The sequence below is a fragment of the Somniosus microcephalus genome, chromosome 5, assembly GCF_052327205.1.
Source record: "Somniosus microcephalus isolate GS21.2 chromosome 5, FLI_Smic_1.0, whole genome shotgun sequence".
Taxonomy (NCBI): domain Eukaryota; kingdom Metazoa; phylum Chordata; class Chondrichthyes; order Squaliformes; family Somniosidae; genus Somniosus; species Somniosus microcephalus.
Window position 1 is genome coordinate 146,409,964 of NC_140991.1, and position 22,903 is coordinate 146,432,866.

At 42.7% G+C, this 22,903-nt stretch overlaps 1 protein-coding gene across 4 annotated transcripts in view; it reads left to right on the forward strand.

Annotated features, from left to right (window-relative positions):
* Window positions 1-7,250: 7,250 nt before the first annotated feature.
* The window catches only part of LOC147117385 (glycoprotein-N-acetylgalactosamine 3-beta-galactosyltransferase 1-like), a 57,699-nt gene continuing 42,046 nt past the window's right edge, over window positions 7,251-22,903 (forward strand). Inside the window, exons 1-3 of one of the 4 annotated variants that reach the window (XM_085988346.1) lie at window positions 7,251-7,476; window positions 15,207-15,402; window positions 20,148-20,393. In XM_085988346.1, coding sequence (XP_085844472.1) covers window positions 20,165-20,393 — 229 coding nt within the window. In that variant the 5' untranslated portion in view covers window positions 7,251-7,476; window positions 15,207-15,402; window positions 20,148-20,164. Of the gene's footprint in view, window positions 7,477-7,600; window positions 7,790-12,802; window positions 12,930-15,206; window positions 15,403-20,147; window positions 20,394-22,903 lie in introns of those variants that run through there. The other 3 variants (XM_085988350.1, XM_085988348.1, XM_085988349.1) reach the window with 3 other exon arrangements.

A 22,903-nucleotide genomic window follows, 5' to 3' on the forward strand; every position in this document is an offset into this window, starting at 1 on the left:
AAGAGTAAATTCAACAGGTCTTTACTGGTTGGAGGTAGGGACTATACTGAATACAATATTACTACACAGTGCTTATATACCGGTGTGGTCACCACCGGTATTACGTATACAGCAGCCAGAGAAAGTAGTACATCTCTTAAGGTGGAACAGGCTTAAGTTCTCTTAAGGTGGAACAGGTTACATACACCACAATCCTCCCTTTTTAGCTTAACAGTCATATCCCCATTTAACATAACATAATAACATATATACATATATAACTTCAGGTATAACAGTTCAAAGGTTCAGTCTCTCAGGAGGCTTTCTGATGCGGCTTGGATAACGCCTCTCAGTAGTCTCTGATTCTTGTTGTTGAGGTGCCTCCTCTATTTGGTTTCCAATGTATTGGGTGTCATCATCATCAAGTACATTCCCTGCCGAGGTAGATGCTTCAGGTTCATTAATGTCTTCCACAGTTGTCTCTGTCACAACCATGTGTTCGACCCTTGCTCTCGACTCTACCAGTTGATCCGCATGACGCCTTATCACATTATGACCAATATCTACTGTGTACATCAGAGGTCCTTGTCTGGCCCGAATTGTTCCGGACTGCCATTTTTCGTTTCCATAGTCCCTTGCCAACACTGGTTGTCCTACGTCGAAAGCTCGAGTGGTCTTGTTGTTAATATGCCGAAACTGTTTGTTTTCCACTTCCCTCCGCACATTTGGTTTTAACAAGTCCAACTTGGACCGCAACCTCCTGTTATAAAACATCATGGCAGGACTTTGGTTAGTCACTGCATGAGCGGCGTTTCGATAGGACATCAGGAACTTGTCGACCTTGTGTTGCAGCGGAATCTGATCATCGTTCATGGCCTTAATTGCCTTTTTGAATGTCTGGACAAATCTTTCAGCCAACCCGTTTGTCGCCGGATGATATGGGGCAGAGGTATAATGTTTTACTCCATTCTTCTTTAAGAATTGTCGGAATTCTTCCGATACAAACTGTGGTCCGTTGTCCAAACAGATCTGTTCTGGCAATCCGTTCCTTGCGAATATTGTTCTTAACACCGCAATTGTCTTTTCTGAAGTAGTGGTATTCATCTTGATGACTTCTGGCCATTTGGAATGTGCGTCCACCGCGATTAGGAACATGGAGTCCATGAATGGACCAGCAAAGTCAATGTGTACGCGTTGCCATGGGGCTGAAGGCCATTCCCATGGGTGTAGCGGTGCTATCGGAGGTGCATTTTGCACTTTTTGGCACCCAGCGCAGCTTTTCGTTAACTCCTCAGTCTGTTGGTCAATACCCGGCCACCATACATAAGCCCTAGCAAGACTTTTCATTTTAACTCCCCCCAGATGACCTTCATGCAGTTCGTTTAAAACTCTTTCCCTTAACTTGGGAGGAATAATCACTCTTGTCCCGTACATCAAGGTACCATGGCAGACGGACAGCTGGTCTCGCCTTGCCGAAAATGCCGGTAACAGAGGATCACCCCGTGTTGGCCATCCTTTCACTGTCACCTCGTAGACTCTGGACAGTGTCGGGTCGTTCCTGGTTTCTCTTTCAATACTTGCATTGGTGACTGGTAAACACTCGATGATGGTCGAATGAAATAACTCAACAGGGTCAACTTTCGTCGTGTCTTCTTCTTCAGGTAGTGGCAGGCGCGACAGCCCATCAGCATTGCCATGCTGTTTCGTACCTTTGAATTCTATTTGATATTGATGTGCCCCTAGGAAAAGAGACCATCTCTGGAGACGCTGCGCTGTCATCACCGAAACACCCTTCTTAGGGTTAAAAATGGGTACCAACGGTTGATGGTCTGTCAGAAGTGTGAATTTTTGGCCCTGCAGTTAATGATTAAACTTCTTCACTCCCCATACAAGGCTAAGAGCCTCCCTATCGATCTGCGCATAGTTGCGCTCAGCGGAGGTCAATGATCTGGATGCAAACGCGACTGGCCTTTCCGTGCCATTTGGCAACTTGTGTGAGAGTACTGCCCCAATACCATATGGAGAAGCATCACAAGCCAACCGAATAGGCAGTGTCGGGTTGAAGTGAGCCAACACTTCCTCTGAGGTGATCAATTCTTTGCTTTTGCGAAATGCCTTCTTACAGTTTTTGCCCCATTCCCATGGTACCCCTTTCTGTAAAAGAGCGTTTAACGGGTGCAGTACCGTGGATAGATTTGGCAGAAATTTATGGTAATAGTTAATTAATCCTAGAAACAACCTCAACTGAGAGACATTCTCCGGAGCGGGAGCCTTTACAACTGCCTCAATTTTGTCAGGAGACTTATGAAGCCCCTCCCGGTCAATGACATGGCCACAGTACGAGATCCGCTTCTGGAAGAACTCACATTTCTGCCGATTTACTCTAAGTCCATACTCTTTCAGTCTGTTGAGCACCAGTTCCAAGTTTGCGAGATGTTGTTCATCACCATCAGCTGTGATCAGAATATCGTCCAGGTAACATTGTGTGCCTGGAATTCCCTGTAATACCTGCTCCATGGCCCTCTGCCAAATTGCTGGAGCCGATGCCACTCCAAAAACCAGCCTATTGTACCGGTACAACCCTCGATGCGTGTTGATCGTGAGGTATTGGCGTGACTCTTCCTCAACCTCCATCTGCAAGTATGCCTGCGCCAGGTCTATCTTGGTGAAGTGTTTCCCGCCAGACAATGAAGCGAAAATATCCTCAATCCGTGGAAGCGGATACTGCACCGTGTGAAGCACCGGATTAACGGTGATTTTGAAATCTCCACAGATGCGAACCTTCCCTGGATCTCCTGGCTTGTTGCTCGCAGGACGTTTCATAACGGGAACAATGCGCGTAGCCCACTCACTCCAATCTACCTTAGACAGTACACCTGAACGTTCTAGTGCTTCCAGTTCCGCTTCAACAGTAGGTCGTATTGCATAGGGTACCGGTCTGGCTTTAAAAAATTTTGGTTGTGCATGTTCATCAATCTTGATGTTTGCCGTAATTCCTCTGTGTTCCCAGTCCCTGCTGGAACACCTCTTTAGCATCATCCAATATTCTGGACAATCGTTTAGGTTTGACATCTGTTTCCCCGGAATCTACCGTTAGTGCCTTCAAGGAGTGCCAGTCCATATTCATTTTCCTAATCCACTCCCATCCTAGTAGTGGTGGACCTCCTTCAGGTAGCACATATAAGTCCATTACTTGGCTTTCTTCGCCCTTGTGGACCACTTCTACCTCTATTTTTCCCATGGGGTACACTTTTTGCCCCGTGTATGTTTTCAATATAATCTCCGTATCCTGTAGGGGAATATGTTGGAATAACCTTCTGTAATCTTTCTTATTCATGACCATCAATGCCGATCCAGTGTCCAATTCCATTTTTACTTGGACTCCTGCTATCTGAAGAGTGACCCAAATTGTCTGGAGATCTGCATCCTTACCAACGTTGTGTACTCTTAAGCTATCCAGTTCATTACTGCTAGCATCTGAATCTGACTTCTGTTCGGTCAAACTGTTCTTTGTCACCTTGTGTACCTTTGCGTATTTTCCTTGCGGTGACTTTTTGTTGCTGGTCTTCTTTCCTGACCGGCATACTTTAGCTATGTGGCCAAGCCTGCCACACGTTCTGCATTCTTGGTTTTTAAACCAACACTGGTTCTGATCGTGCGTTGTCTTTCCACAACGATAACATTTGACAGAACTCAAACCCAATTTGTTTGTACCGAGTTCCGGTGACCGTAGCTGCATTACTGCCGTGCCTCTCACTGCGGCTTCGTGTGCTGCTGCCATAGTGACTGCCTTCTCAAGCGTCAGCTCATTCTCCTCGAGCAGTCGCTTTTGTGTATCCTGTTTAAATAAACCACACACAAATTTATCTCGTAGTGCCTCTGTCAGTCCCGTTCCAAACTGACAATATTTTGCTAGCTTACGTAATTCCATCAAATATTCAGCATTGCTTTCATTCTGCAGCTGCCTTCTGTTGTAAAATTTAAATCGTTCCGCTTGCATCAGCGGCGTGGGGTTTAGATGATTTTTCAGGACAGTAACAATCTCATCGAACGTCTTATCCGCCGGTTCATCTGGTGATAACAGGTGTTTCAATTGCCCGTATGTCTTCGCACCCATTAAATTTAATAATGTTAGTGCTTTATCTGCATCAGGAATTTTATTTGCCTTACAATAATTTTGTATGCGTTTTACATACATGGCCCAATCTTCGATGTCACTATCAAAGGTATTAATGTTCCCATGTTTAGGCATCGTTGCAATTTATTATATTTTTATGTTATCCAAGATGGCGGCTTCCCGCTCTTGTCGTCGTCCTCCGCCCACAAAATGGCGGTTTTCCCGCGCTTGGCGGTCTTCAACCGTCCCCCGACGCTGTCTCCGCTTCACCGCGGCTCTCGCGCCTTCAGTTTCCCCAGACGCTGCGCCTTTTAGCCCGAATGCGGCCCTTATCTCCGGTCGCGATCGATGTCCCCGCGCTGCGCCTCTTGCTCGAAAGCGGCCCGGCCCTTATCTCCGGTCGCGATCGATCTCACCGCCCTTATTCCTCCATCTTCCCAGCCCCGTCTGTGCAGCCAACGCGGTTGACTTTCTGTCGCGTCGCTGCCCGGCTTACCCACCACCGAGGTAGAAAGAAGAAAGCTGACAGTCGCTGATGGAGGCTTCGAGGTCAGGATGTCTTCTGCACTCCGGTTTCTCGATGCCTGCCGCTCGACGTGTCTTCCAGTAGGGTGATGAGGGTGGAAACCTCTCTTCGATGTCCTGTCTGTGGATGAAGCCGCCGTGGAAATAACTGCCGCAGTGTAAGAATCGGACTCGTCGCCACTGTTAAGTCTGTGTGTTATAGTGATAATTACTACACAGGCTACAAGAGTAAATTCAACAGGTCTTTACTGGTTGGAGGTAGGGACTATATTGAATACAATATTACTACACAGTGCTTATATACCGGTGTGGTCACCACCGGTATTACGTATACAGCAGACAGAGAAAGTAGTACGTCTCTTAAGGTGGAACAGGCTTAAGTTCTCTTAAGGTGGAACAGGTTACATACACCACACACTCTATGGTAGTGAGGTGTGGGGACCGCTAACACAACAAGAATTTGCAAAATGGGACAAACATCCAATTGAGATCCTACATGCAGAATTCTGTAAAAGTATCCTCCGGACTCAAAGGAAAACCGTAAACAATGCATGCTGGGCAGAACTAGGCCAATATCCATTAATAATCACTATCCAAAAAAGAGCCACCAAATTTTGGAAACACCTAGAAATGAGCAACCCCCAATGCTATCATTACGAAGCCCTGAAATGCCAAGAGAGGACCATAAAGAAGAATACCCTCAGTCAACTAGTCCTGGGACTCAGTGAAGTAACTACTAACACTACTAACAATAACCAGCCCCAGGACAGTGACAGCGTAACACAAAGAATTCGACCCAACACAATCGTCGCTAAGCAAAAGGAAAAATATCTGTCATATTGGGCAGAAACAACAAAAACCCAAAGCAAACTCAATTGCTACTTGGCCCTAAACAGACAATACAACATGGCTGATTACTTGACCAGGGTAAAGGATAGCAAAATGAGAAAAACCTTGACAATGTACAGACTTAGTGAACATAGCCTGGCGATCGAAAAAGGTAGACACAGGCAGACCCGGCTACCAAGAGAGGACAGGATATGCTCTCACTGCAGTCAGGGAGTGGTGGAGACAGAGATGCACTTCCTCACAGCGTGTAGAAAATATCAGGGCATAAGGGAGAATTTCTACCCAAAATTCACAAAAATATGCCCGGAATTCAGAAATTTGAATGACGACCAAAAACTCCCATACCTACTAGGGGAAGAGAGAAATTGTGTAACCTTAGCGGCACACTATGTTACAGCTTGCCATAAACAGAGGGACAACCACTAAATATAAGAAGAGTATATACAAATTATATGAATGTATATTTATACACTCAGGGATATATCTGTTTGTACACTGTATGGATAGATCTGTATTTTTGTGTACAACCATGAATGTTTTTCGATGCTTTGGTATCATAAGATGTACCTTGTCATGCCAATAAAGCGATTTGAATTGAATTGAATTGAAGGGCTAGCATTTTCCAAGTAACCACAAAGGAAATGGTAATAAAAGCTTTGCTATTATTATTTCATATGGATATTTGAGATGTATTGCAGGATGCAAATGTGCAGCTAAAGCAGCCCTTGTGTTTCTGTCATATACATGATGTTGCTATTTGGGTTCTTTATTCCCAACCCTCTGTATTCTTGCTCACAGCAAAGTACAGTTTCCATAGGCAGACCCATAGCTGCTATCATTCAAAACTTAAAACCTTAAGTGTGTCATAAATAGGAACACCACACTGCAGGACTAACAATTACCCTGTCCTTTCACTGCAATACTTCACTCTAGAGGTTGCACGGGCTGTCACCATGTGCTCCTGTTAACTTGGAAAGGCAGAAGACACTATGCTGTCAGAATGTATCGTTAATGCTAAAACTAAAAGTCAAATCTTTTTACAAGATTTTTAATGCACAGAGGCAAAAGGAATACGATAATCAGTAATACAATGCCATCAATGGAAAGGAAAATTAGGTGGGGTGCATAATGGGTGGTTAAATCGCTACCGTCCGTTTTACACACCAGCCGAAGTTGAAATTTATCCCCATAGAATCATAAAATATTCCATTTGGCCCAGGGTTAGGGGGATATAAAAATGACCCTATGTCTTGCCTCCTCCCCTTTGAATTATAAACTCAATCTATGTGCCTCCTCCCCTTTGAACTATAAACTCAATCTATGTAGTCTACTTCTCTCTCCCTGATCTTTCTCCCCGTTTTTCCAATCCCCACTATTCCTGCTCTCCAACCTTCTCACTACAGACCACAATTCCTGCACTCCATCCTGCCTGTACCTCCCCCCTCCTTCAGCACCATCACTGGCGGGAAGATGTAATTACAGCATGGCAGATTTACATTATAAATGTGTAATCAAGGATTTATAATGAAATTAATATAAAAATAAGGACAGAATGTATGACTTTAAAATTGGGACTGAATTACATGTGCTCCTTCTGGTCCAAACACCTCCTTCAAAGCTCCCTTCACCAGGGCTGATTGACTAGTACACACATACATATCCATTGCATAGGTATTTGTGTGCAGATGTTCAAGGATTTCTAATAATTAATAAGCAGTTGTTTTGAAGATGGAGCGAGGATAATAATAACAAATGTGATAAGACCGAGTAGCACACACTGATGAGCAGGATGCACAGAGCACACGCGCCCAAGCTGTCCTGCACTTCCTGCTTCCAGCCGCAGAACGGGGGTTTGTTGGACGTATTGTGACGTGACCGCTGAGCCGGGGAGCTCTGAATGGAATGGAACGTTGTACGGCCGGGCTCCCGCTGAGACCGCAGCAGACGGGCTGAAGAGAGAGAGAGAGAGAGAGTGGCAGGCGGGCAGCAGCAGACCGGAGCAGAAGGTACGTCGCTGCCTTGCTGTGTGTGTATGCGCGCGCGCCCGAGACCCCGTGCCTGGCGTGTTGTAAACGGTGACAGTTAGGTGGACGCGGACTGGCTTTAATGTTGCGGGATTCGCGCTTGTGTTTTGCTAAAAGTAGGCCAGTGGCATTTGCCAAGGTCGCCGACTGTGCAGGGCGAGTGACCTGCACCCTGGCGTAAACCTGGACCTCTCTGAGTAGGGGCCACTGCACGGAAGTAGCGAGAAGTCAGGCTTCAGTCCGTGTCGGTGTTTTCGCTGGCAGGGTCAGGTTGAAATTGTTGTCCGTTTGACAGGTCAGTAAATCTAAATCTGTCTAGCAAAATGCTAAAGTCGACTGAAATAGCAGCCGAATGCCGTGAAAGAAAGCGAGCAGACCCTCGTCAGGATCCAATGCGAACGACTTTTGAGATGTTTTCCTGTTTGGATTTCTTTACATATAAATTATATGTAGGCGCCTCTCATTTAAGGAAGCCGCTCTCTCTGCCAACTAAGGGGAGAGTGAAACCGTTGCGTTCTTAGTGTGGGTTTGTCTGCCACATAGTTTTCACTATGGAAGCTATCATCCAAATAATCGTTTGTTTCTTTAGAAAGACTTGCTTCAATGGCTTTTGGTAGACAAATTGACGGAACGATCAGTTTTGGGAACATGCTGCTGGTCCGTACCATTGAAATAGAAGGGCTGTTTGGTAATAGATAGTTCTTGTAATGGTTGAAGGCTAGACTTCTTGTCTCGTATGTCCAGATTCAGTCTTAAACGTTGTCACATGTTTTGTTTAAATTTTAGATTAATACTTTTTACGATAATTTTTTCTTAGTGGGGGCATTTTTTAATTCACTATCTGCACTTCTTTGCTGATTTTGTTTTTTAGAATTGTAATGTTGACAGTTCAGCGACTAATAAATAAATAGGTGGCAATTTCAAAAATCAAGCTGAAGAGAAGTGATATTGTGGAGCGTTTAAATTTTAAAACAAATGTCTGATTAGTTTGAGAAGTGATTGGCCATTGAGACATAGGACTGGCAAAACACATCAGGCAGGTAGAATAAGGCAATGATTCGATTGCCAAATATACTCAATCTTTTATAAACAAGGAAAGCGGCGGCAGGTTAGATTACGGGACACTCCTACAACAGGATATGGAATTCTAGCATAAGAAAATGTCAGCAACTTGAACTCTGATTAATCTGATGAGGCGCGATATTAATTCTCGATCTGCTGGTAACAGTTTAACATCGCTTTCATACTTGAGTCTTGTGTAGACCATGGCAACCCCAAAATAAATTTACTGGATTTGCTAAGGCTCGTGGCTTGGAAGACTTGTTTTTTTAACCGAGTTGTAGCAAGCATTGCCCTGTACAAATATATCATTATTTCTTTACCTTTGTACTCTCTGTCCCTATTTATAAACCTAAAATGCCATTTACTGTTAATTTTTGCAAACTTGAGTCTGCTATATATACCTTTTCAGCTTCAGTGGCGTTGGTCGTTCACTTAAGTAGTCTGAGTATCTTGCATTTATGGGAGTTGGTTCAATAGCTCTACATCTCATCCGGGAATGTAACAATAGCATCCCCTCGCTTGCTGCTGGAGACTTGTCTTTTTTACATGTGTTTCTTCAATCTCTCTGAAGGTGGACTATGTTAGCACTAGACAGCATGAAGTTTGGTTTGAATTGCACACTGCTTTAATCCACAGTAAGGTGAAAGGTACAGAGCAATAGATATGATCTGAGTTGCTTAGTTGAATCAGTAAAACTCAAATTTAAAACAAGTCAAATTTAGATCCTTTCTGTCGAAAAAATGGTTAAAAATTCCAGAAAGATGCCAGCCCCTATTGACCTTTTTTAAAATATAGTTTTATCTACCTACATTCTCACTGTGCACAAACAGTTGCTTTAATGTTCTATTCAATTATTGATGCAATAGTTATGCTGGAGTTACCAAATCCATTCTATGCTATAAAAGGAGGTGATTTTTCAAATGATGAACAGTTGTCTCCGATTTGGTCGAACCTGGGACCTGGCTTAGCTAATACAATATTTTATCCACCCTGCCTTCTCATTCCATTTTACCTGCAATACAGTGTTTGCCTCCTCCTAGCATTCTCACAGAACCACTGGCAATTTCATTCTTTTCTTGGATAGATTGACTGTGTTATCAGGATGTGGCAAGTTGAACACAATGTGATGGAGAAAAGTTAATCATTCACGAGCTGATTGTTCTAAGTTTGCTGTCAAACTACAGTGTAGTTTGCTTTACAATTTTCTGTGACATTAGTTCAATTGAGTCATTGGGTATTTATCCTTAGTTACATTAGCAATGTTGGTATTTTCTTATGGATACTGTAAACAAATGTTATTAAAGAGCATCCTTCCAGCTGATTCTAGTGAGGCTCCAAAGAGCTATAGTATGTGTGGAACCCATGCTAACATAAGAAATAGGAGCAGGAGTAGGCCATTTGCAGCCAAGCTGCCTTGGTTTGCTAAGGAAGCCTCCTCCTTCCGTTTCCAGGGAAGAGGAGCTCCTGACGTCCTCTAACTCCCTCAACAAGAGCATGGAGAGAGCCCTCATTGAACCTGGGTGCAGCCTTAGTTTTTGGGGCTGCCATTCCTGCAGTTCCCAGCACCTTTAAGAGAAAAAAGCATTAATATTACTAAGCAAATGATTGGAATACATCTGGCATCTTTTTCATTTCATAGTCAGATAATAAAGTCATATATCAAAAAATCATGAATCTCTTTCTGGAATAATATGACCAGCAGTATCATTCATTAAATTTTGCTCAGAACATACGCTGTCAACTCCCCTTTCAAGATAATAAAGCACCAAGCAATCCCAATGACATTTGTATGCAAAGGGGACATGGCCCCTTTAAATGTTCAAACAAACAATGCGTCATCAGACGCGAGTAACTGACATCGGCTGTAACGAGGCCAATGAAGCCAAAATCGAAAGGGCTGGGAGGCGGCAGCCGGGAGCAGGTCCGAAAGCTGCCGAGCAGCAGGCCCTCCCTCAACCTGCCTCCGTTAATAAAATTGAGCCCTAGGAGTTTTTAGGAGGCAAAAGTGGATAAATATTTGAAGCAGTTAGGATACAGAACTATTGGGGGTGGAATTGGTATTGGATGACGTCATCGTGCTGGGTTGAAAAACCTCTGTCTGTGCTGTAAACTTCTTTATTTCTATGGTTCCAACCGCTGCCTGTCTTTGGAGCTCCAGTTAAAGTGCTGATCTGGATTCAACATATATCCTTATGACGTGGCATCAGGACGGAGATGTTTCAGAAGCCACTTATTGCTGATGGCATAGCACCAGTATTTTGTGTGTACACCCTGTTGAACCTGCGTAGCAGCTCTGTATGAGATCGGCTGCATTGTTTAGGCATAAATGGGAGAGCGGCATACTTGGGTCACTGCTGTGACATGGTCTTTACGGCCTGTGAAGGGTAAAGGCAGGGTGACTAATGCGGTGAGGGGTATGGTAGCCTAATCGTTATAGCAGGTTGTGAAATTGAATTTGGCAAATTTGGTTATTTGTGGAGCAGCACCAGAAAATGACTATCTAGTTTCGTTTTTGTCATTTAAAAAGAAACACTTATTGGTTCACTAATGGCCTTGTGGGAAGGGAATCTACCACTCCGACCTGTTCTGGTTCACAGGTCACTGCAGTCCCACACTAAATGCCCAGGGCAGTTTGGGATGGGCATTAAAATTAGTGCCTCATCAGCATTGCCCACAACCCATAAACAATTTCTGCTCTTCTGGGTGTGATGAATCATGCAGCAGCGTGTGTTGCATAAGCACTGAAGCTCTTTAATACACTACTGTACACAGCCTAGGGAACAGGTGCTCACTTTTATGGATATTGCAGTGTAATTAAGGATAAATACATTTAATCTAATACAAGAAAGGAGTGAAAGTGCCAGTGTTACTGTGGCAATGGAAGAATGTGTATTTCAGGTAGACAGGAATTAATAGGTGGGGCAGATTAAATATTTGTGTTACCTAAGCCACGTCCCAGGTTCCACCAAGTTGGAGGCCCTTGACGAGTACAGTCATTTAGAATTGTCTCTCTTCAAACAGCAAGTGGCAGGTTGGGAAGTTCCGATTTTCCAGTCTTTATCAATATCCCATTTATATTATGGAACGGCTTCCAATGAAACAATTCTGCATACAATTTTGCTTCTATTCTGAAATCACCCTGTTTTGTACTGTGGAGCAGATTTGTTCACTCCAGCACAACTGTGTGTGCATATTGTGAACACTGTAAAGTAATTGGTCATTTGCAGTTAATATAGAAATGAAAACCCCAAATCCTAGGCACACACAAACAGATCAGTCAGCATCTCCTGGAGAGAGAAAAGGTCAACATTGTAGGCATAGCGTTTCTTCAGAATTGAAAAAAGCAAGACATGCAAACACTTTAATAGAGGAAAGGGAAGTGGGGGGGAAAAAAAAAATACTTCATTTAGCTCCTCCTACACCATTGACCAGGGCTCTAAACACCCGTTGCATGTGAGACAACAATTCACGTGCACTTCCTCCAATCCGCTACACTGTATTTGCTGCTCATGGGGCAGTTCCTGCTGGAATTGGCTGCCCTGAGTGGGAGTGCTCCTCCCGACTCCACAGCACTCCTGCCAGTTGCGATCGACCCCCTATCCCGATATCCTCGCCAAGGCCTCTGGCCTGCTAGTTTGGGTACTGACTCTCAGCCCAAGTACAGTGCTCTGGTGATTTTCTACGATGCCCACCCCCCCCACCCCCCACTGATGTAATATAAATAGCAAATAAGCTATTAGTAATCCCATCTTCCACCCTCCATAAACTTGAACTCATTCAAACTCTGCTGCCCATATCCTAACTTGCACCAAGTCCCCTTCACCATCACCGCTGTGCTTGCTGACCTACGTTGTCTCCCGGTCCAGCTATGCCTCGATTTTAAAATCCCACCTTTTGTTTTCAAATCTCTTCATGGAAACGACCCTCCCTATCTCTTTAACCTCTTCCAGTCTTAGAACTCTCCAAGATCTCTGCACTCCTCTAATTTTCTTGCACATTGCCGATTTTCATTGCTCCACCAATGGTGTGACGCGCCTTGGGACATTTTACTATGTTAAAGGTGCTATATAAATGCAAGTTGTTTTTGGAAGTTTTCCCTTGCCCCTACCCACCTCATGAGCACGAATAGCTTCAGTGAACAATCTTAGTACTGTAATAAGTCTAGCCATCATTAGTTGTCTCTATGTACAACCTAAAGGGGTGGGAGATGTTGTCGTCGATAATTGCTTCAGAGGAGACTCATTGTGGTTCATTTTCAAAAAAGAAAAATACTGCAGATGCTGGAAATCTGAAACTACAACAAAAAACTCCAGACACATTCAGCAGGTCACGCAGCATCCGTGGAGAGAACAAGGAGACCCTCCCTTAGAACTGTAAGTACAAATGAACAGCTTTTAAAAAGGAACAGAACAAAGGGAAGGGGATAAAACACATGCACCCACACACAGAAAATAAATAGAATGAAGGAAAATAAATAGAATGATGTATAAAGAGCTTGAGTAGAGAACAGGAGATGCCAGAGAGAAAGTGGGAGCTGTAGTTAAGGTTTGAAGTTGTTAAAGTCAATATTAAGGCCACGTGACTGCAAACTGTAGCTCCCATTTTCTCTCTGATAGGAGGCAATGTGGAATAGCTGTGCCGGTATTTCTGGGGATGGGGGGACGGAGCGGTTTGGTGCTTGAGATGGGGACTTCCCTGTCGGAACATGATGCTGGCGAGTGGTCTGCACCTTTGGTATCAACCTGCTTTTTTTCTTCCACCAGGATCTTGGATCACTAGAGCCAGTTTTTCATGCTTCCATTCCTACCTGCCTATCCCCCACTTAGCTGACCCCCTTTAGCTGTTCACACACTTTCTGTGTCTCATAATACACTTCAATTTCTCCCATTGTCTTTGGTCGCCGCCACAAACTCTATTCCCTAGCCACCGACTCTATCCCTCTCCCTGGCAACTGTCCGAGGCTGAACCAGGCTGTTCGTAACCTTGGTGTTCTATTTGACTCCGAGAGGAGTTTTCTACCACATATCCACGTCATCACTAAAACTGTCTATTTCCACCTCCATAACATCGCCCGACTCCACCCTTGCCTCAGCTTATCTGCTGCTGAAACCCTCATCAATGCCTTTGACACTCATCAATAGACTTGATTATTCCAATGCACTCCTGGCCGACCTCGCTAGTTCTATCCTCCGTAAACTTGAGGTCATCCAAAACTTTGCTGCCCGCGTTCTAACTCTCTCCAAGTCCCGCTCACCTATCTCCCCTGTGCTCGCTGACCTACATTGACTCCCACTTAAGCAATGTCTTGATTTTAAAATTCTCATCCTTGATTTTGAATCTGTCCATGGCCTTGCCTATCTCTGTAATCTCCAGCCCTACATCTCCCCGAGATCCCTTCACTCTGTCAATTCAGGGCTCTTGAACATCCCCGATTTTAGTCGCTCCACCATTGGCGGCTGTGCTTTCGGCTGCCAAGGCCCTAAGCTCTAGAATTCCCTCCCTAAACCGCTTCGTCTCTCTACCTCTCTTTCCTCCTTTCAGATGCTCCTTTAAAACCTTCCTCTTTGACCAAGTCTGCCCTAATATCTCCTTATTTGGCTCGGTGCCAAATTTTGTTTGATAACGCTCCTGTGGAGCACCGTGAAACATTTTACAACATTAAAGGTGCTGTATATAAATGCAAGTTGTTGTTGTTGAGCCTCCTATTGTCTCATGCTAATATCAGCTGCCATTTAACCATATCCTGCTCTTCACTTAAGCACTTTGAGCCATTCGATTTATTTTCCTGTGTATGTTCTGTTTTATTTCCCCCTTCTCCTTCTGTTCCTTTTTAAATGCTGTTTATATGTAATATCTTTCAATTATAAGGCAAGCAACATACTCCAAATGTCTTGTCCTCTCCATGGATGTGATCAATTTTCCAACCTGTTGGAACCAGTAGCTTCATTCCACATATCACACCAAAGATAAGTACTGTATGTAAATCAATATCTGGGACTGAGTGAGTAACAAATCCAAGAGGAAAACTTGGATAATTTGTACAGTATGTATCTTCTATTTTCAGTAACTAGACTGTGTGATTTACATCCCCTTCTCCCCTCCCCCCTTCCCCCCCCCCAACTTACCATGGAATTTAAAATGATAACATTTTAGGGGAAGTGTTTTGCCATTTTGGCACTGTTCAAAATTATTGCTATAATGGCAGAGCTTTCACTGCAGAGGCATTCTACTTTATTATATTCTGTGCTGGAGATTGAGTTACAACCATACGTGTGCTTTATCACCTTCTCGCTTCCTGCTTTGAAACAGAAACTCAGCACCACATTGGTTATTTCACTGACATTCTTCAAAGATGAAAGCAAAATACTGCGGGTACTGAAATCTGAAATAAAAACAGGAAACGCTGCAAATACTCAGCAGGTCAGGCAGCATCTGTGAAGAGAGAAACAATTAACGTTTCAGGTCGATGACCTTTTGTCAGAACTCCTGAGGAAATTCAATGCAAGATGTCTGCCTCTAATGCAAGAACCTCTAAGCTTTTTATCTTTATGGGCTGCTTACCGTGGAACCTTGTGGGCTATGTATAAAGTTTAGATCCATGTTGCCATTAATTTGCATGTATCTGACATATTTCAATGTTTTGATTTTAGATTCATTCACCGATGAGGCAAGAGTTAATTGAAAACCTGCAGGACCACAAAATTCAAATCAGCGAGGAAGAAATAAAAGCGCCAATAAAACTCCATTTCCTGGGCTTTATGGGCCAGACTGCAAGGGATTATGGGATGTGTTTCTGACGCCCTTTCTCTAATGCATATATTTTAAGCATATAATAAGAAGACACCAGTAAGTATGCAGTAGGATTGGCCTGACCACCTTGGGCTAGGGAAAGGGAAAAACATTACGTGCGGATTGGTCTGTATGGCACTGTACCACAACACATGGTGAAATTGCTTATGAAGATTTGGAGAATTGCTTTTGCAGTGTTTTATTTTTAAACATCTACAGATATAATTTGTGAAATGAATGACATTCAAACTAGATACATTCCGCATTCAATGCTATTAAATTTGGCACAATGTTTGAGGTAAGATGTCCTCGCACCTTTTAAAAATCATTTGTTTCCATGATGTATTTGTAGTGTTTTAGAACACCTTGCATTTCAAAGCCTTTCGTATTAAAAGAAATCCTAGTTTAAAATCATTGCACCGTACTCTAGATAGTTGGGGGTTTGCAGTGTTGATCTGTGCTAAGTTGGTCAGAACAACCTTTCCCATGCCTCTTGTGTGAAAACTGATAATTATTTATAAAAGACTGGATATGTATGTCTTAAAATTGTTCTAGGCTTAATGTTTTGCCTGTCATCATCAAAATTAAACCAGCTGGGCAGGCAGATTGCTTTTTTTTGTACATAAATAAACTGCCACCAGTATTATGCAAAGAATATTTGGCTCCATAAAGTGTAAATACAAGTAATTTATAGTGTGAAAGTATCAAGGTATCTGCAGATAACTAATTATCAATAGTACTTGCAGATACCTTGGGTTGGATTTTCATTGAGAAGTCAGGTAGGAGGCGGGACTACAACTTTCGGGGTTGTAGTCCCGCCTCCATCAAGTTCTAGCCAACCCACGCGATTTAGACTTGATTGACCTTGTTGAGCCCACTCAGCAGGCCAATTAAAGGCCACCCAGCAACAGGTGACATCACAGATTGAAATTTCATCTGTCAAGACCTTTTGACCGATGAAATATCAGCGTTTCACAGCTGTTTAAAGCTGCCCAACACTGACAATCTGTACTCTTAAGTTAATTCCTTCCTCTCAGGATGAATTAAAGATCTCCCCGGAACAGAAAGCTGAATGCTGCAATTTTTGACAGCTCACAGCCATTCTGCTTTCTGTGCTGGTGAGATGAGGGACTCCTGAGACCTGAAGGAAGGAAGGCTGGAAAGGTAAGTACATGTAAGTAAAACTTATTTAAACACTTTACACACACCAAACACACTTACCTTTGCACTCATGCACCCATCACTCGCCTGAACACCGGACATCTCGACCCCTCCAAGCCCTTCATCCCGATGGTCCGCTTCCTCTAACTTGGCGTGGTTTGGAGCCGTCGGGAATCCCACACTTCAGCATTAAAAATAGGGATTAGGCTAAAAACTGCCTGTTAACTACCTGTTAACAGGCAGTTAATTGGCACTAATCCCCTTCCTGCCTTGGGGAGGCGGGTCCCAGTGCAGGGCGGGCACCCGCCTCCTTTGAAATTGGCATGGAGGCGGGTTGGGTGCAGGATGGGGTCGGGACCCCCGACTTCGGGATTTTAACCCCCTGCACGCCCCAATGAAAATCCTGCCCCTTTTCTCCAAAGGGAACTGAGAGGGGTGCAGGGTATCATTTCCAATGAAAAATATTTCCCTTCCCCAGTTATTTTTTAAAAATCTCTCCTTTTAGGAGAAGGCCTTATTTATTTGCATAAACCCAAGCACGCCTGGCATATTGTCAGGTAGAGGCACGAGAATTATTCACTATTAACTCGCATTGAAACGATCGCCTAGATGTCCCATGGGAGTTTTTCCAATCCCCAGATGTAACTTGGTGGAAAGCCCTGAGAAATGCCATAAACAGCTATTGGGAAATTCTACCTCAATAGGGATATATATTTTCCTGGAATAATTAAAGGTAAAGTGGGTCTAGATGCACTGTGAAGTGATTTCAAATGAGGATTTCTCGTAACATATATTTTTTAATTTTAAGTGGGAGATCTAAAAGAGGAAAGCACTTTTCATTGAAAATACTTCCCTCACGGGTGGGTGAAGTCTTTGTTCATTTTTGTAAGCTGTCCTATACTATTTGTGTATTTGATATAACCTAATATTCAACAATTTGGACAGTCTTGTATATCCAAGTACAACAGGTGATGGTGTGTCTTTGGATTTTGCTGTCCATGGGGTTCAAATAAAAACTCCTAGCATGAACCTTGGAATGGTTCTGGTATTTTGTAAAAAAAAAAAAAACTTTTGTCGGATATAAAATGTAATTTCCTGATCTCAACTTCTCCATAGTGGCACAGTTAATGGAGGCCCAGCAACTCTTGCGCAGAGGGAAAATTCAAGTAACTAACTAGGTTGGCTTCAGAGCAGCATTGTTAGAATGTCTGCCGTCTTGGCTGTGAATTTGCAAGAGCATCCATAAATGAAGAGAGAATATACATACTTAATTTCGTCAGTGATGAATGCATTAAAATAGCTTTTTAAAAAGTGTCATTTGCAACCTCTAGAAACCTATGGCAATCAGGAATAAGATAAGGAAGAAAACACGGGGAGTACTTGTAGTTCCTTTTTTTTAATCTCCCCTGTAGATTAGTATGAGTGATTGCACCAACAGTTCGGCAACCGTGCTATCAGCATGACTTGTATGCAAACAAATGAAAGGACTACCAATTCAACCAAGTGATATGTTAAATGAAATGATTTGTGTAATTTTGTTTTTAATGTCAGAGTTTTTAGCTTGAATCACTAAGATTCATGATTAGGGGTCCTTTCAAACTCTAATGTTCAATTGAAGGAGTTAAAGTCGAGAAAATTTGGTGTGATAAATTAGCTGCAATTAGAAGAAATACTCGAGTATACGCACATAAGACCAGGAGTAGGCCTTTTAGCCCCTTGAGCCTGTTCTGCCATTCAATGAGATCATGGCTGATCTGTATCCTAACTCCTTCCACCCGCCTTGGCTCCATACCCCTTAATACCCTTGGCTAGCAAAAATCTATCGATCTCAGATTTAAAATTGTTAACTGAGCTAGCATCTACTGGTTTTTGTGGGAGTTCCACACTTCTGCCACCCTTTGCGTGAATAATTTTTTTTCTAACTTCTCTCTTGAATGACCTGGCTCTAATTTTTAGGTTATGTTCTCTTGTCCTAGACTCCCCCACCAGCAGCAAAAGTTTCTCTTTATCTGCCCTATCAATTCCTTTCAAAATCCTAGAAAGCTCAATCAAATCACCCCTTAAGCTTCATTCCAGGGAATACAAGCTTAGATTGTGTAATCTCTCCTCATATAATTTAACCCTTGCAAGTGCGGTGCCCAGAACTGTACACCGTATTCCAGATGTCGTCTAACCAAGACTTTGTATATATCTATAGAAAAGCATCTTCCCTTTAATGTCCTCCGCTTACTTCATAAATTCTATAAAATATATTAATTAATAAAGTTGCTAATTGGCTCCAGTGCCAGAAAATCAGTAATGTAAAAATGTGGTTGTGTAATTTGCTGGTTTAGGGGCCTTGCGATAGTGCTTAATTTGAATTTCAACTAATCATCATTATATTGAATTCACCTTCAGTCAACCAGTAATGGTAGTAACATTTGTAACTGACTGTTAAGCACATATCTTAACTTCTGCATTATTGATAGTTTTCAGAGATCTGTTAGGGAGCAAGGCAATCACAATTTAGTTGTTTGCAAACAACTTTTTCATCAAGCGTGCTTTTTTGTGTGCTTGCAGTCCCCCAGTTGTTTCCCATCTCTCCTGAAAATGCTGACCTGTGGTGGGGTATTACTCTATAGATATGAGCAACTGTCCAGTATGTCCATTCTTCATGTGCAAGGCTAGATGTTGATTGTTGCTTCATTATTCAACCATAGGGAGTTATCATAGTCGAATCTGATCAAGTCATTACCCTGTGCCCACACAGGCTTACTTTACAGCAGAGGTCATTTTCTATTCCTTAGAACACTAGGACTGATTGTGGTTCCTGTGTCACTGTCCTGGCTGAGATCAACCAACTCACCAAAGATCAAACCAACAGTAAAGCAAACTATCATGTTAATGTTCTTCTATAAATTATGCAAAATACCCACTTGCTTTTTAACAATAGAAGCTGCTGGATTTTGTGCTTCGTAAAGGCACAAATCTAAATTCTTCCCAACAAAGACGCTTCCTGCAATGCTACAACATCCCTGCACCTGCATTCAGCAAGCCCCTCACCCCACATCCTGCATACTACAAACCTTCACCCCTTAGTACCACCACTGATATCTTTCCAAACCTCCCTTCCTCCGCTCACCTTCCCCCCCCCCCCCCCAACCACAAACTCCAAGGGAGTTAATTCCTAATCCTCAAAAATCATAACGCCCTCCGCCATAGTATTGCCAGACTGCAACAGTTCTACCAAACCCAACATCACCCCTCCTTGCTACCTAAACCCAGGACCCATGAGTAATCCCCTGCCCCTACCTGTAGTTATCTATATCTTCTTACCATCTTGCTTTTTGTTCTGGACTTTAAAAAAACGTAAGTGATAGAATTAAGTACATAGGTAAAAGAATATGATAATCACAGTCACTCATTTAGAGCTTCCACTGAAATATGAATGTACCGCACAAATTGAAGGGTGAAAGTTTCAGTGAATCGTTTTGAAATTTTTGGTAGCAGGGACCTTAACCTCTGGAAATATTCCCTTGTAAGCACCATCCAATGGAATAATCAGTCTCCTGATCGTCTGTTATTGCAAATTGACCTATAATGAAGTGTCAATGTGTCTGCAATCTATTCAGAGTGACACTTTTTTTTCTCTTCTTCCCCAGCACAGTACTGCTTGGAAATGGCAATGCCACGGTCTGTAATGTCTCTGCTCATGTTTTGTTGTGGGTTGGGATTAGGATTTATCATCTGCCATCTAGTGATTAGTGCAATAAATAAGGAAGCACCGCAGCACAGTCATCTGCTCTTCAATGACCCTCATGGCCATTTAGAGGACTCTGATCACCATCAACACCATCAACATCTTCAAGGAGAGATGAACTTTAATGCTGACATCAGTCAACATAAAGGTATCTTTCTAATTTTATGTAATGCTATGGTGGAACTGCATAGATATTTGAACCCTGATAAAGCAATATTGTACCATCATGATAGGTGATGACTACAGGTAATATTGCAAATCAGAGTACTTCAATTTTTTTTATAAATGCTATCTGAAGCACAAGATCGTTCAAATGGCGTGTATCTCACTAAGATTTGTGAAAATACAGTCAGATTTCACTAATCGGAAACTGTTGAGATTGACTCAAAATAATCAGCAATTTGAGCTTCTCTGCTAGCTATAATGGAACATCAGTTGGGGCCAGGGGAATGTTTGCTGTAACAGATTTGTTCGAACCCAAATTGCATTGTCCCTTTTTTATTCTTCCAAACCTATATAAAGGGGTATGTTGTGCGCTAATACCCCATCTCATTTTTGTTCTTTCCTGTGCCAACCATCTGTGGCTAATTGAGTTTTAGAAGGTCTCTGGCAATGTACATCTGAAACTGCCACTAGGAAGGATTTGACAGTGATCAATGTTGACTGTTCCTCCTTTTTGGCAAATGCATGGTGTCTGCTTGATGCTTCCAAACAGTGACCTGGCTGAGATCAACACCTCAATGGACTGAGATGGAGTCTGTGTCCCACCACTCTGATGCATGTTGGTCCTCCTGCATACGGCTCCATTGTTACCACTGCAACATTTTCCATAAAATCTAAAACATCAGTGCTCGTTGTCACATGTGAATGAGTGAACGCCACAAAATTTAAATTTGAATAATTGCATTGTGAGGTGGCTCAAATGAATGTAAGTTAATAGATTTGGTATGGCAAAGACTTTTTGCTTCAACAGAGAAGATGTATGGTATTTTACAGTCCATCTTTTCGATCATAACTGAAACCAGTGAGTCTTGAGTTAAGTTATGATGGTCAGGGTCATAACTGATCGTTATAATTCACTGTAGGCTGCGGGGAAAAATCCATCTACGTATTTTGGAACCTGCATTTCATTTCAAATGAATGAGAAATGTCATTATAGTTATGTTAGAATATAGTTAAGGTGATGCTTTGTCGTTCATCCCTTTTGTTCCCTTCCACTACGCTTGAGAGTTTGAACTACAGGAAACTTTCTGGTATCCGGCACGGACGGGACCGACGTGTTGCCGGTTCATCACCAATTCCGGATAACCGAACGCTATAGTAAAAGATACGGAGCTCAGAGCTTCGTATAAAGCAACAAACCCTGTTGCTTCAGCTTCAAAACAATCGGCCCAAGTTGCAAGCGTCTCTGTAGCTTAGCAACAGCTTCAGCTACACCCTTGCACAGCAACAAATGGAGTAAAAAAAAGTTACCTGAACCGACTCCTGAATTTTGCCGGTGGCTAGAGCATTCCGGTTATTTAGGGGCCGGTTAATCGATAGCTTCCTGTATGTGTTGGTGACCGCCCTGTCCCAAACACCCCCACACCCAGTTCCAAATATGAGTGGCAGAGCTTTCAGCTAACATAGTCCTCTGCTCTTGAATTCTCTCCATTAAACTTGATTCATCTTTTTCCATTTTCAAAAGCTCCGCCAAACCTACTACTTCAACTTCAGTTAGCTCCCTTTCCTCATCATCATTTCTGCTCGATGTTTGATTTTTTTTCCCTCCCTCTGGTGTGAAGTGTTTTGGGACATTTTGTACAACCTGTGTGCTATTTAAACTCTTATAATATTGTTTTCTCTTTGTGGGCTAGAAGTGGAATGTGTCTTCTGCCATTTAGTGATTTAGCATGATAAACTGATTATTCCATAATAATGCTCATTCGTTAGTTAAAAGATTGAGCACCACTATTTTCTAGGGCATTTGACTTTTTTAATGCACGCTGCAGTTCAAGGAATAATTCTCTTGAGATTCAGCTTGTGTTCCCATTGGATCTTTTAGCTTTACATGTAAAGGTTTCTTTATCAATCTGAGAATGCTCCCTTAGCACAAGAGAATGACTTGCTGCTTCTACCACATTGTTAACAAAAGTGTGGGTGGTTTCTGACCTATAGTGAATCAAGGGCTCTTCACTATTTTAATCCATCAGGAAATGTTACAGGTGAGTATTGTTTTCGTACATCATTCAGACCAGTTGAATGCCCATCTTTGACCAAAGATCTGAAAAGTGTACGTTGACAGAGCCGGAGAACCTTACAAGTACAAGTTACTCCCATTCAGCACTGTTCACAAAGTTCTTGTTCAAGGTGACTACCTTCACTTAATTCTGGAGCAGCTTGGTGACTAGATTTCCATGGTCCCTCTCAGAAATCTGCAACAGCAACCAACCATCCAATAGATTCTGAGTATCTTGGGGAAGCTGAACAAACTGTCCTCCATAGGTACTTGGTTCAAGTCAAATCTAGGCAAAGTTTGCCTACAACAGGATTGATTTTATCACCATGCAATTTGGATGCCGTTCCCTCTCAAGATGCATGGGCTAATTATGATTAAAATTCTGTGGACTTTGAGGCACTCCATGGTGCAGTTGGGGTACTTCCTATAAGCAGTATTGT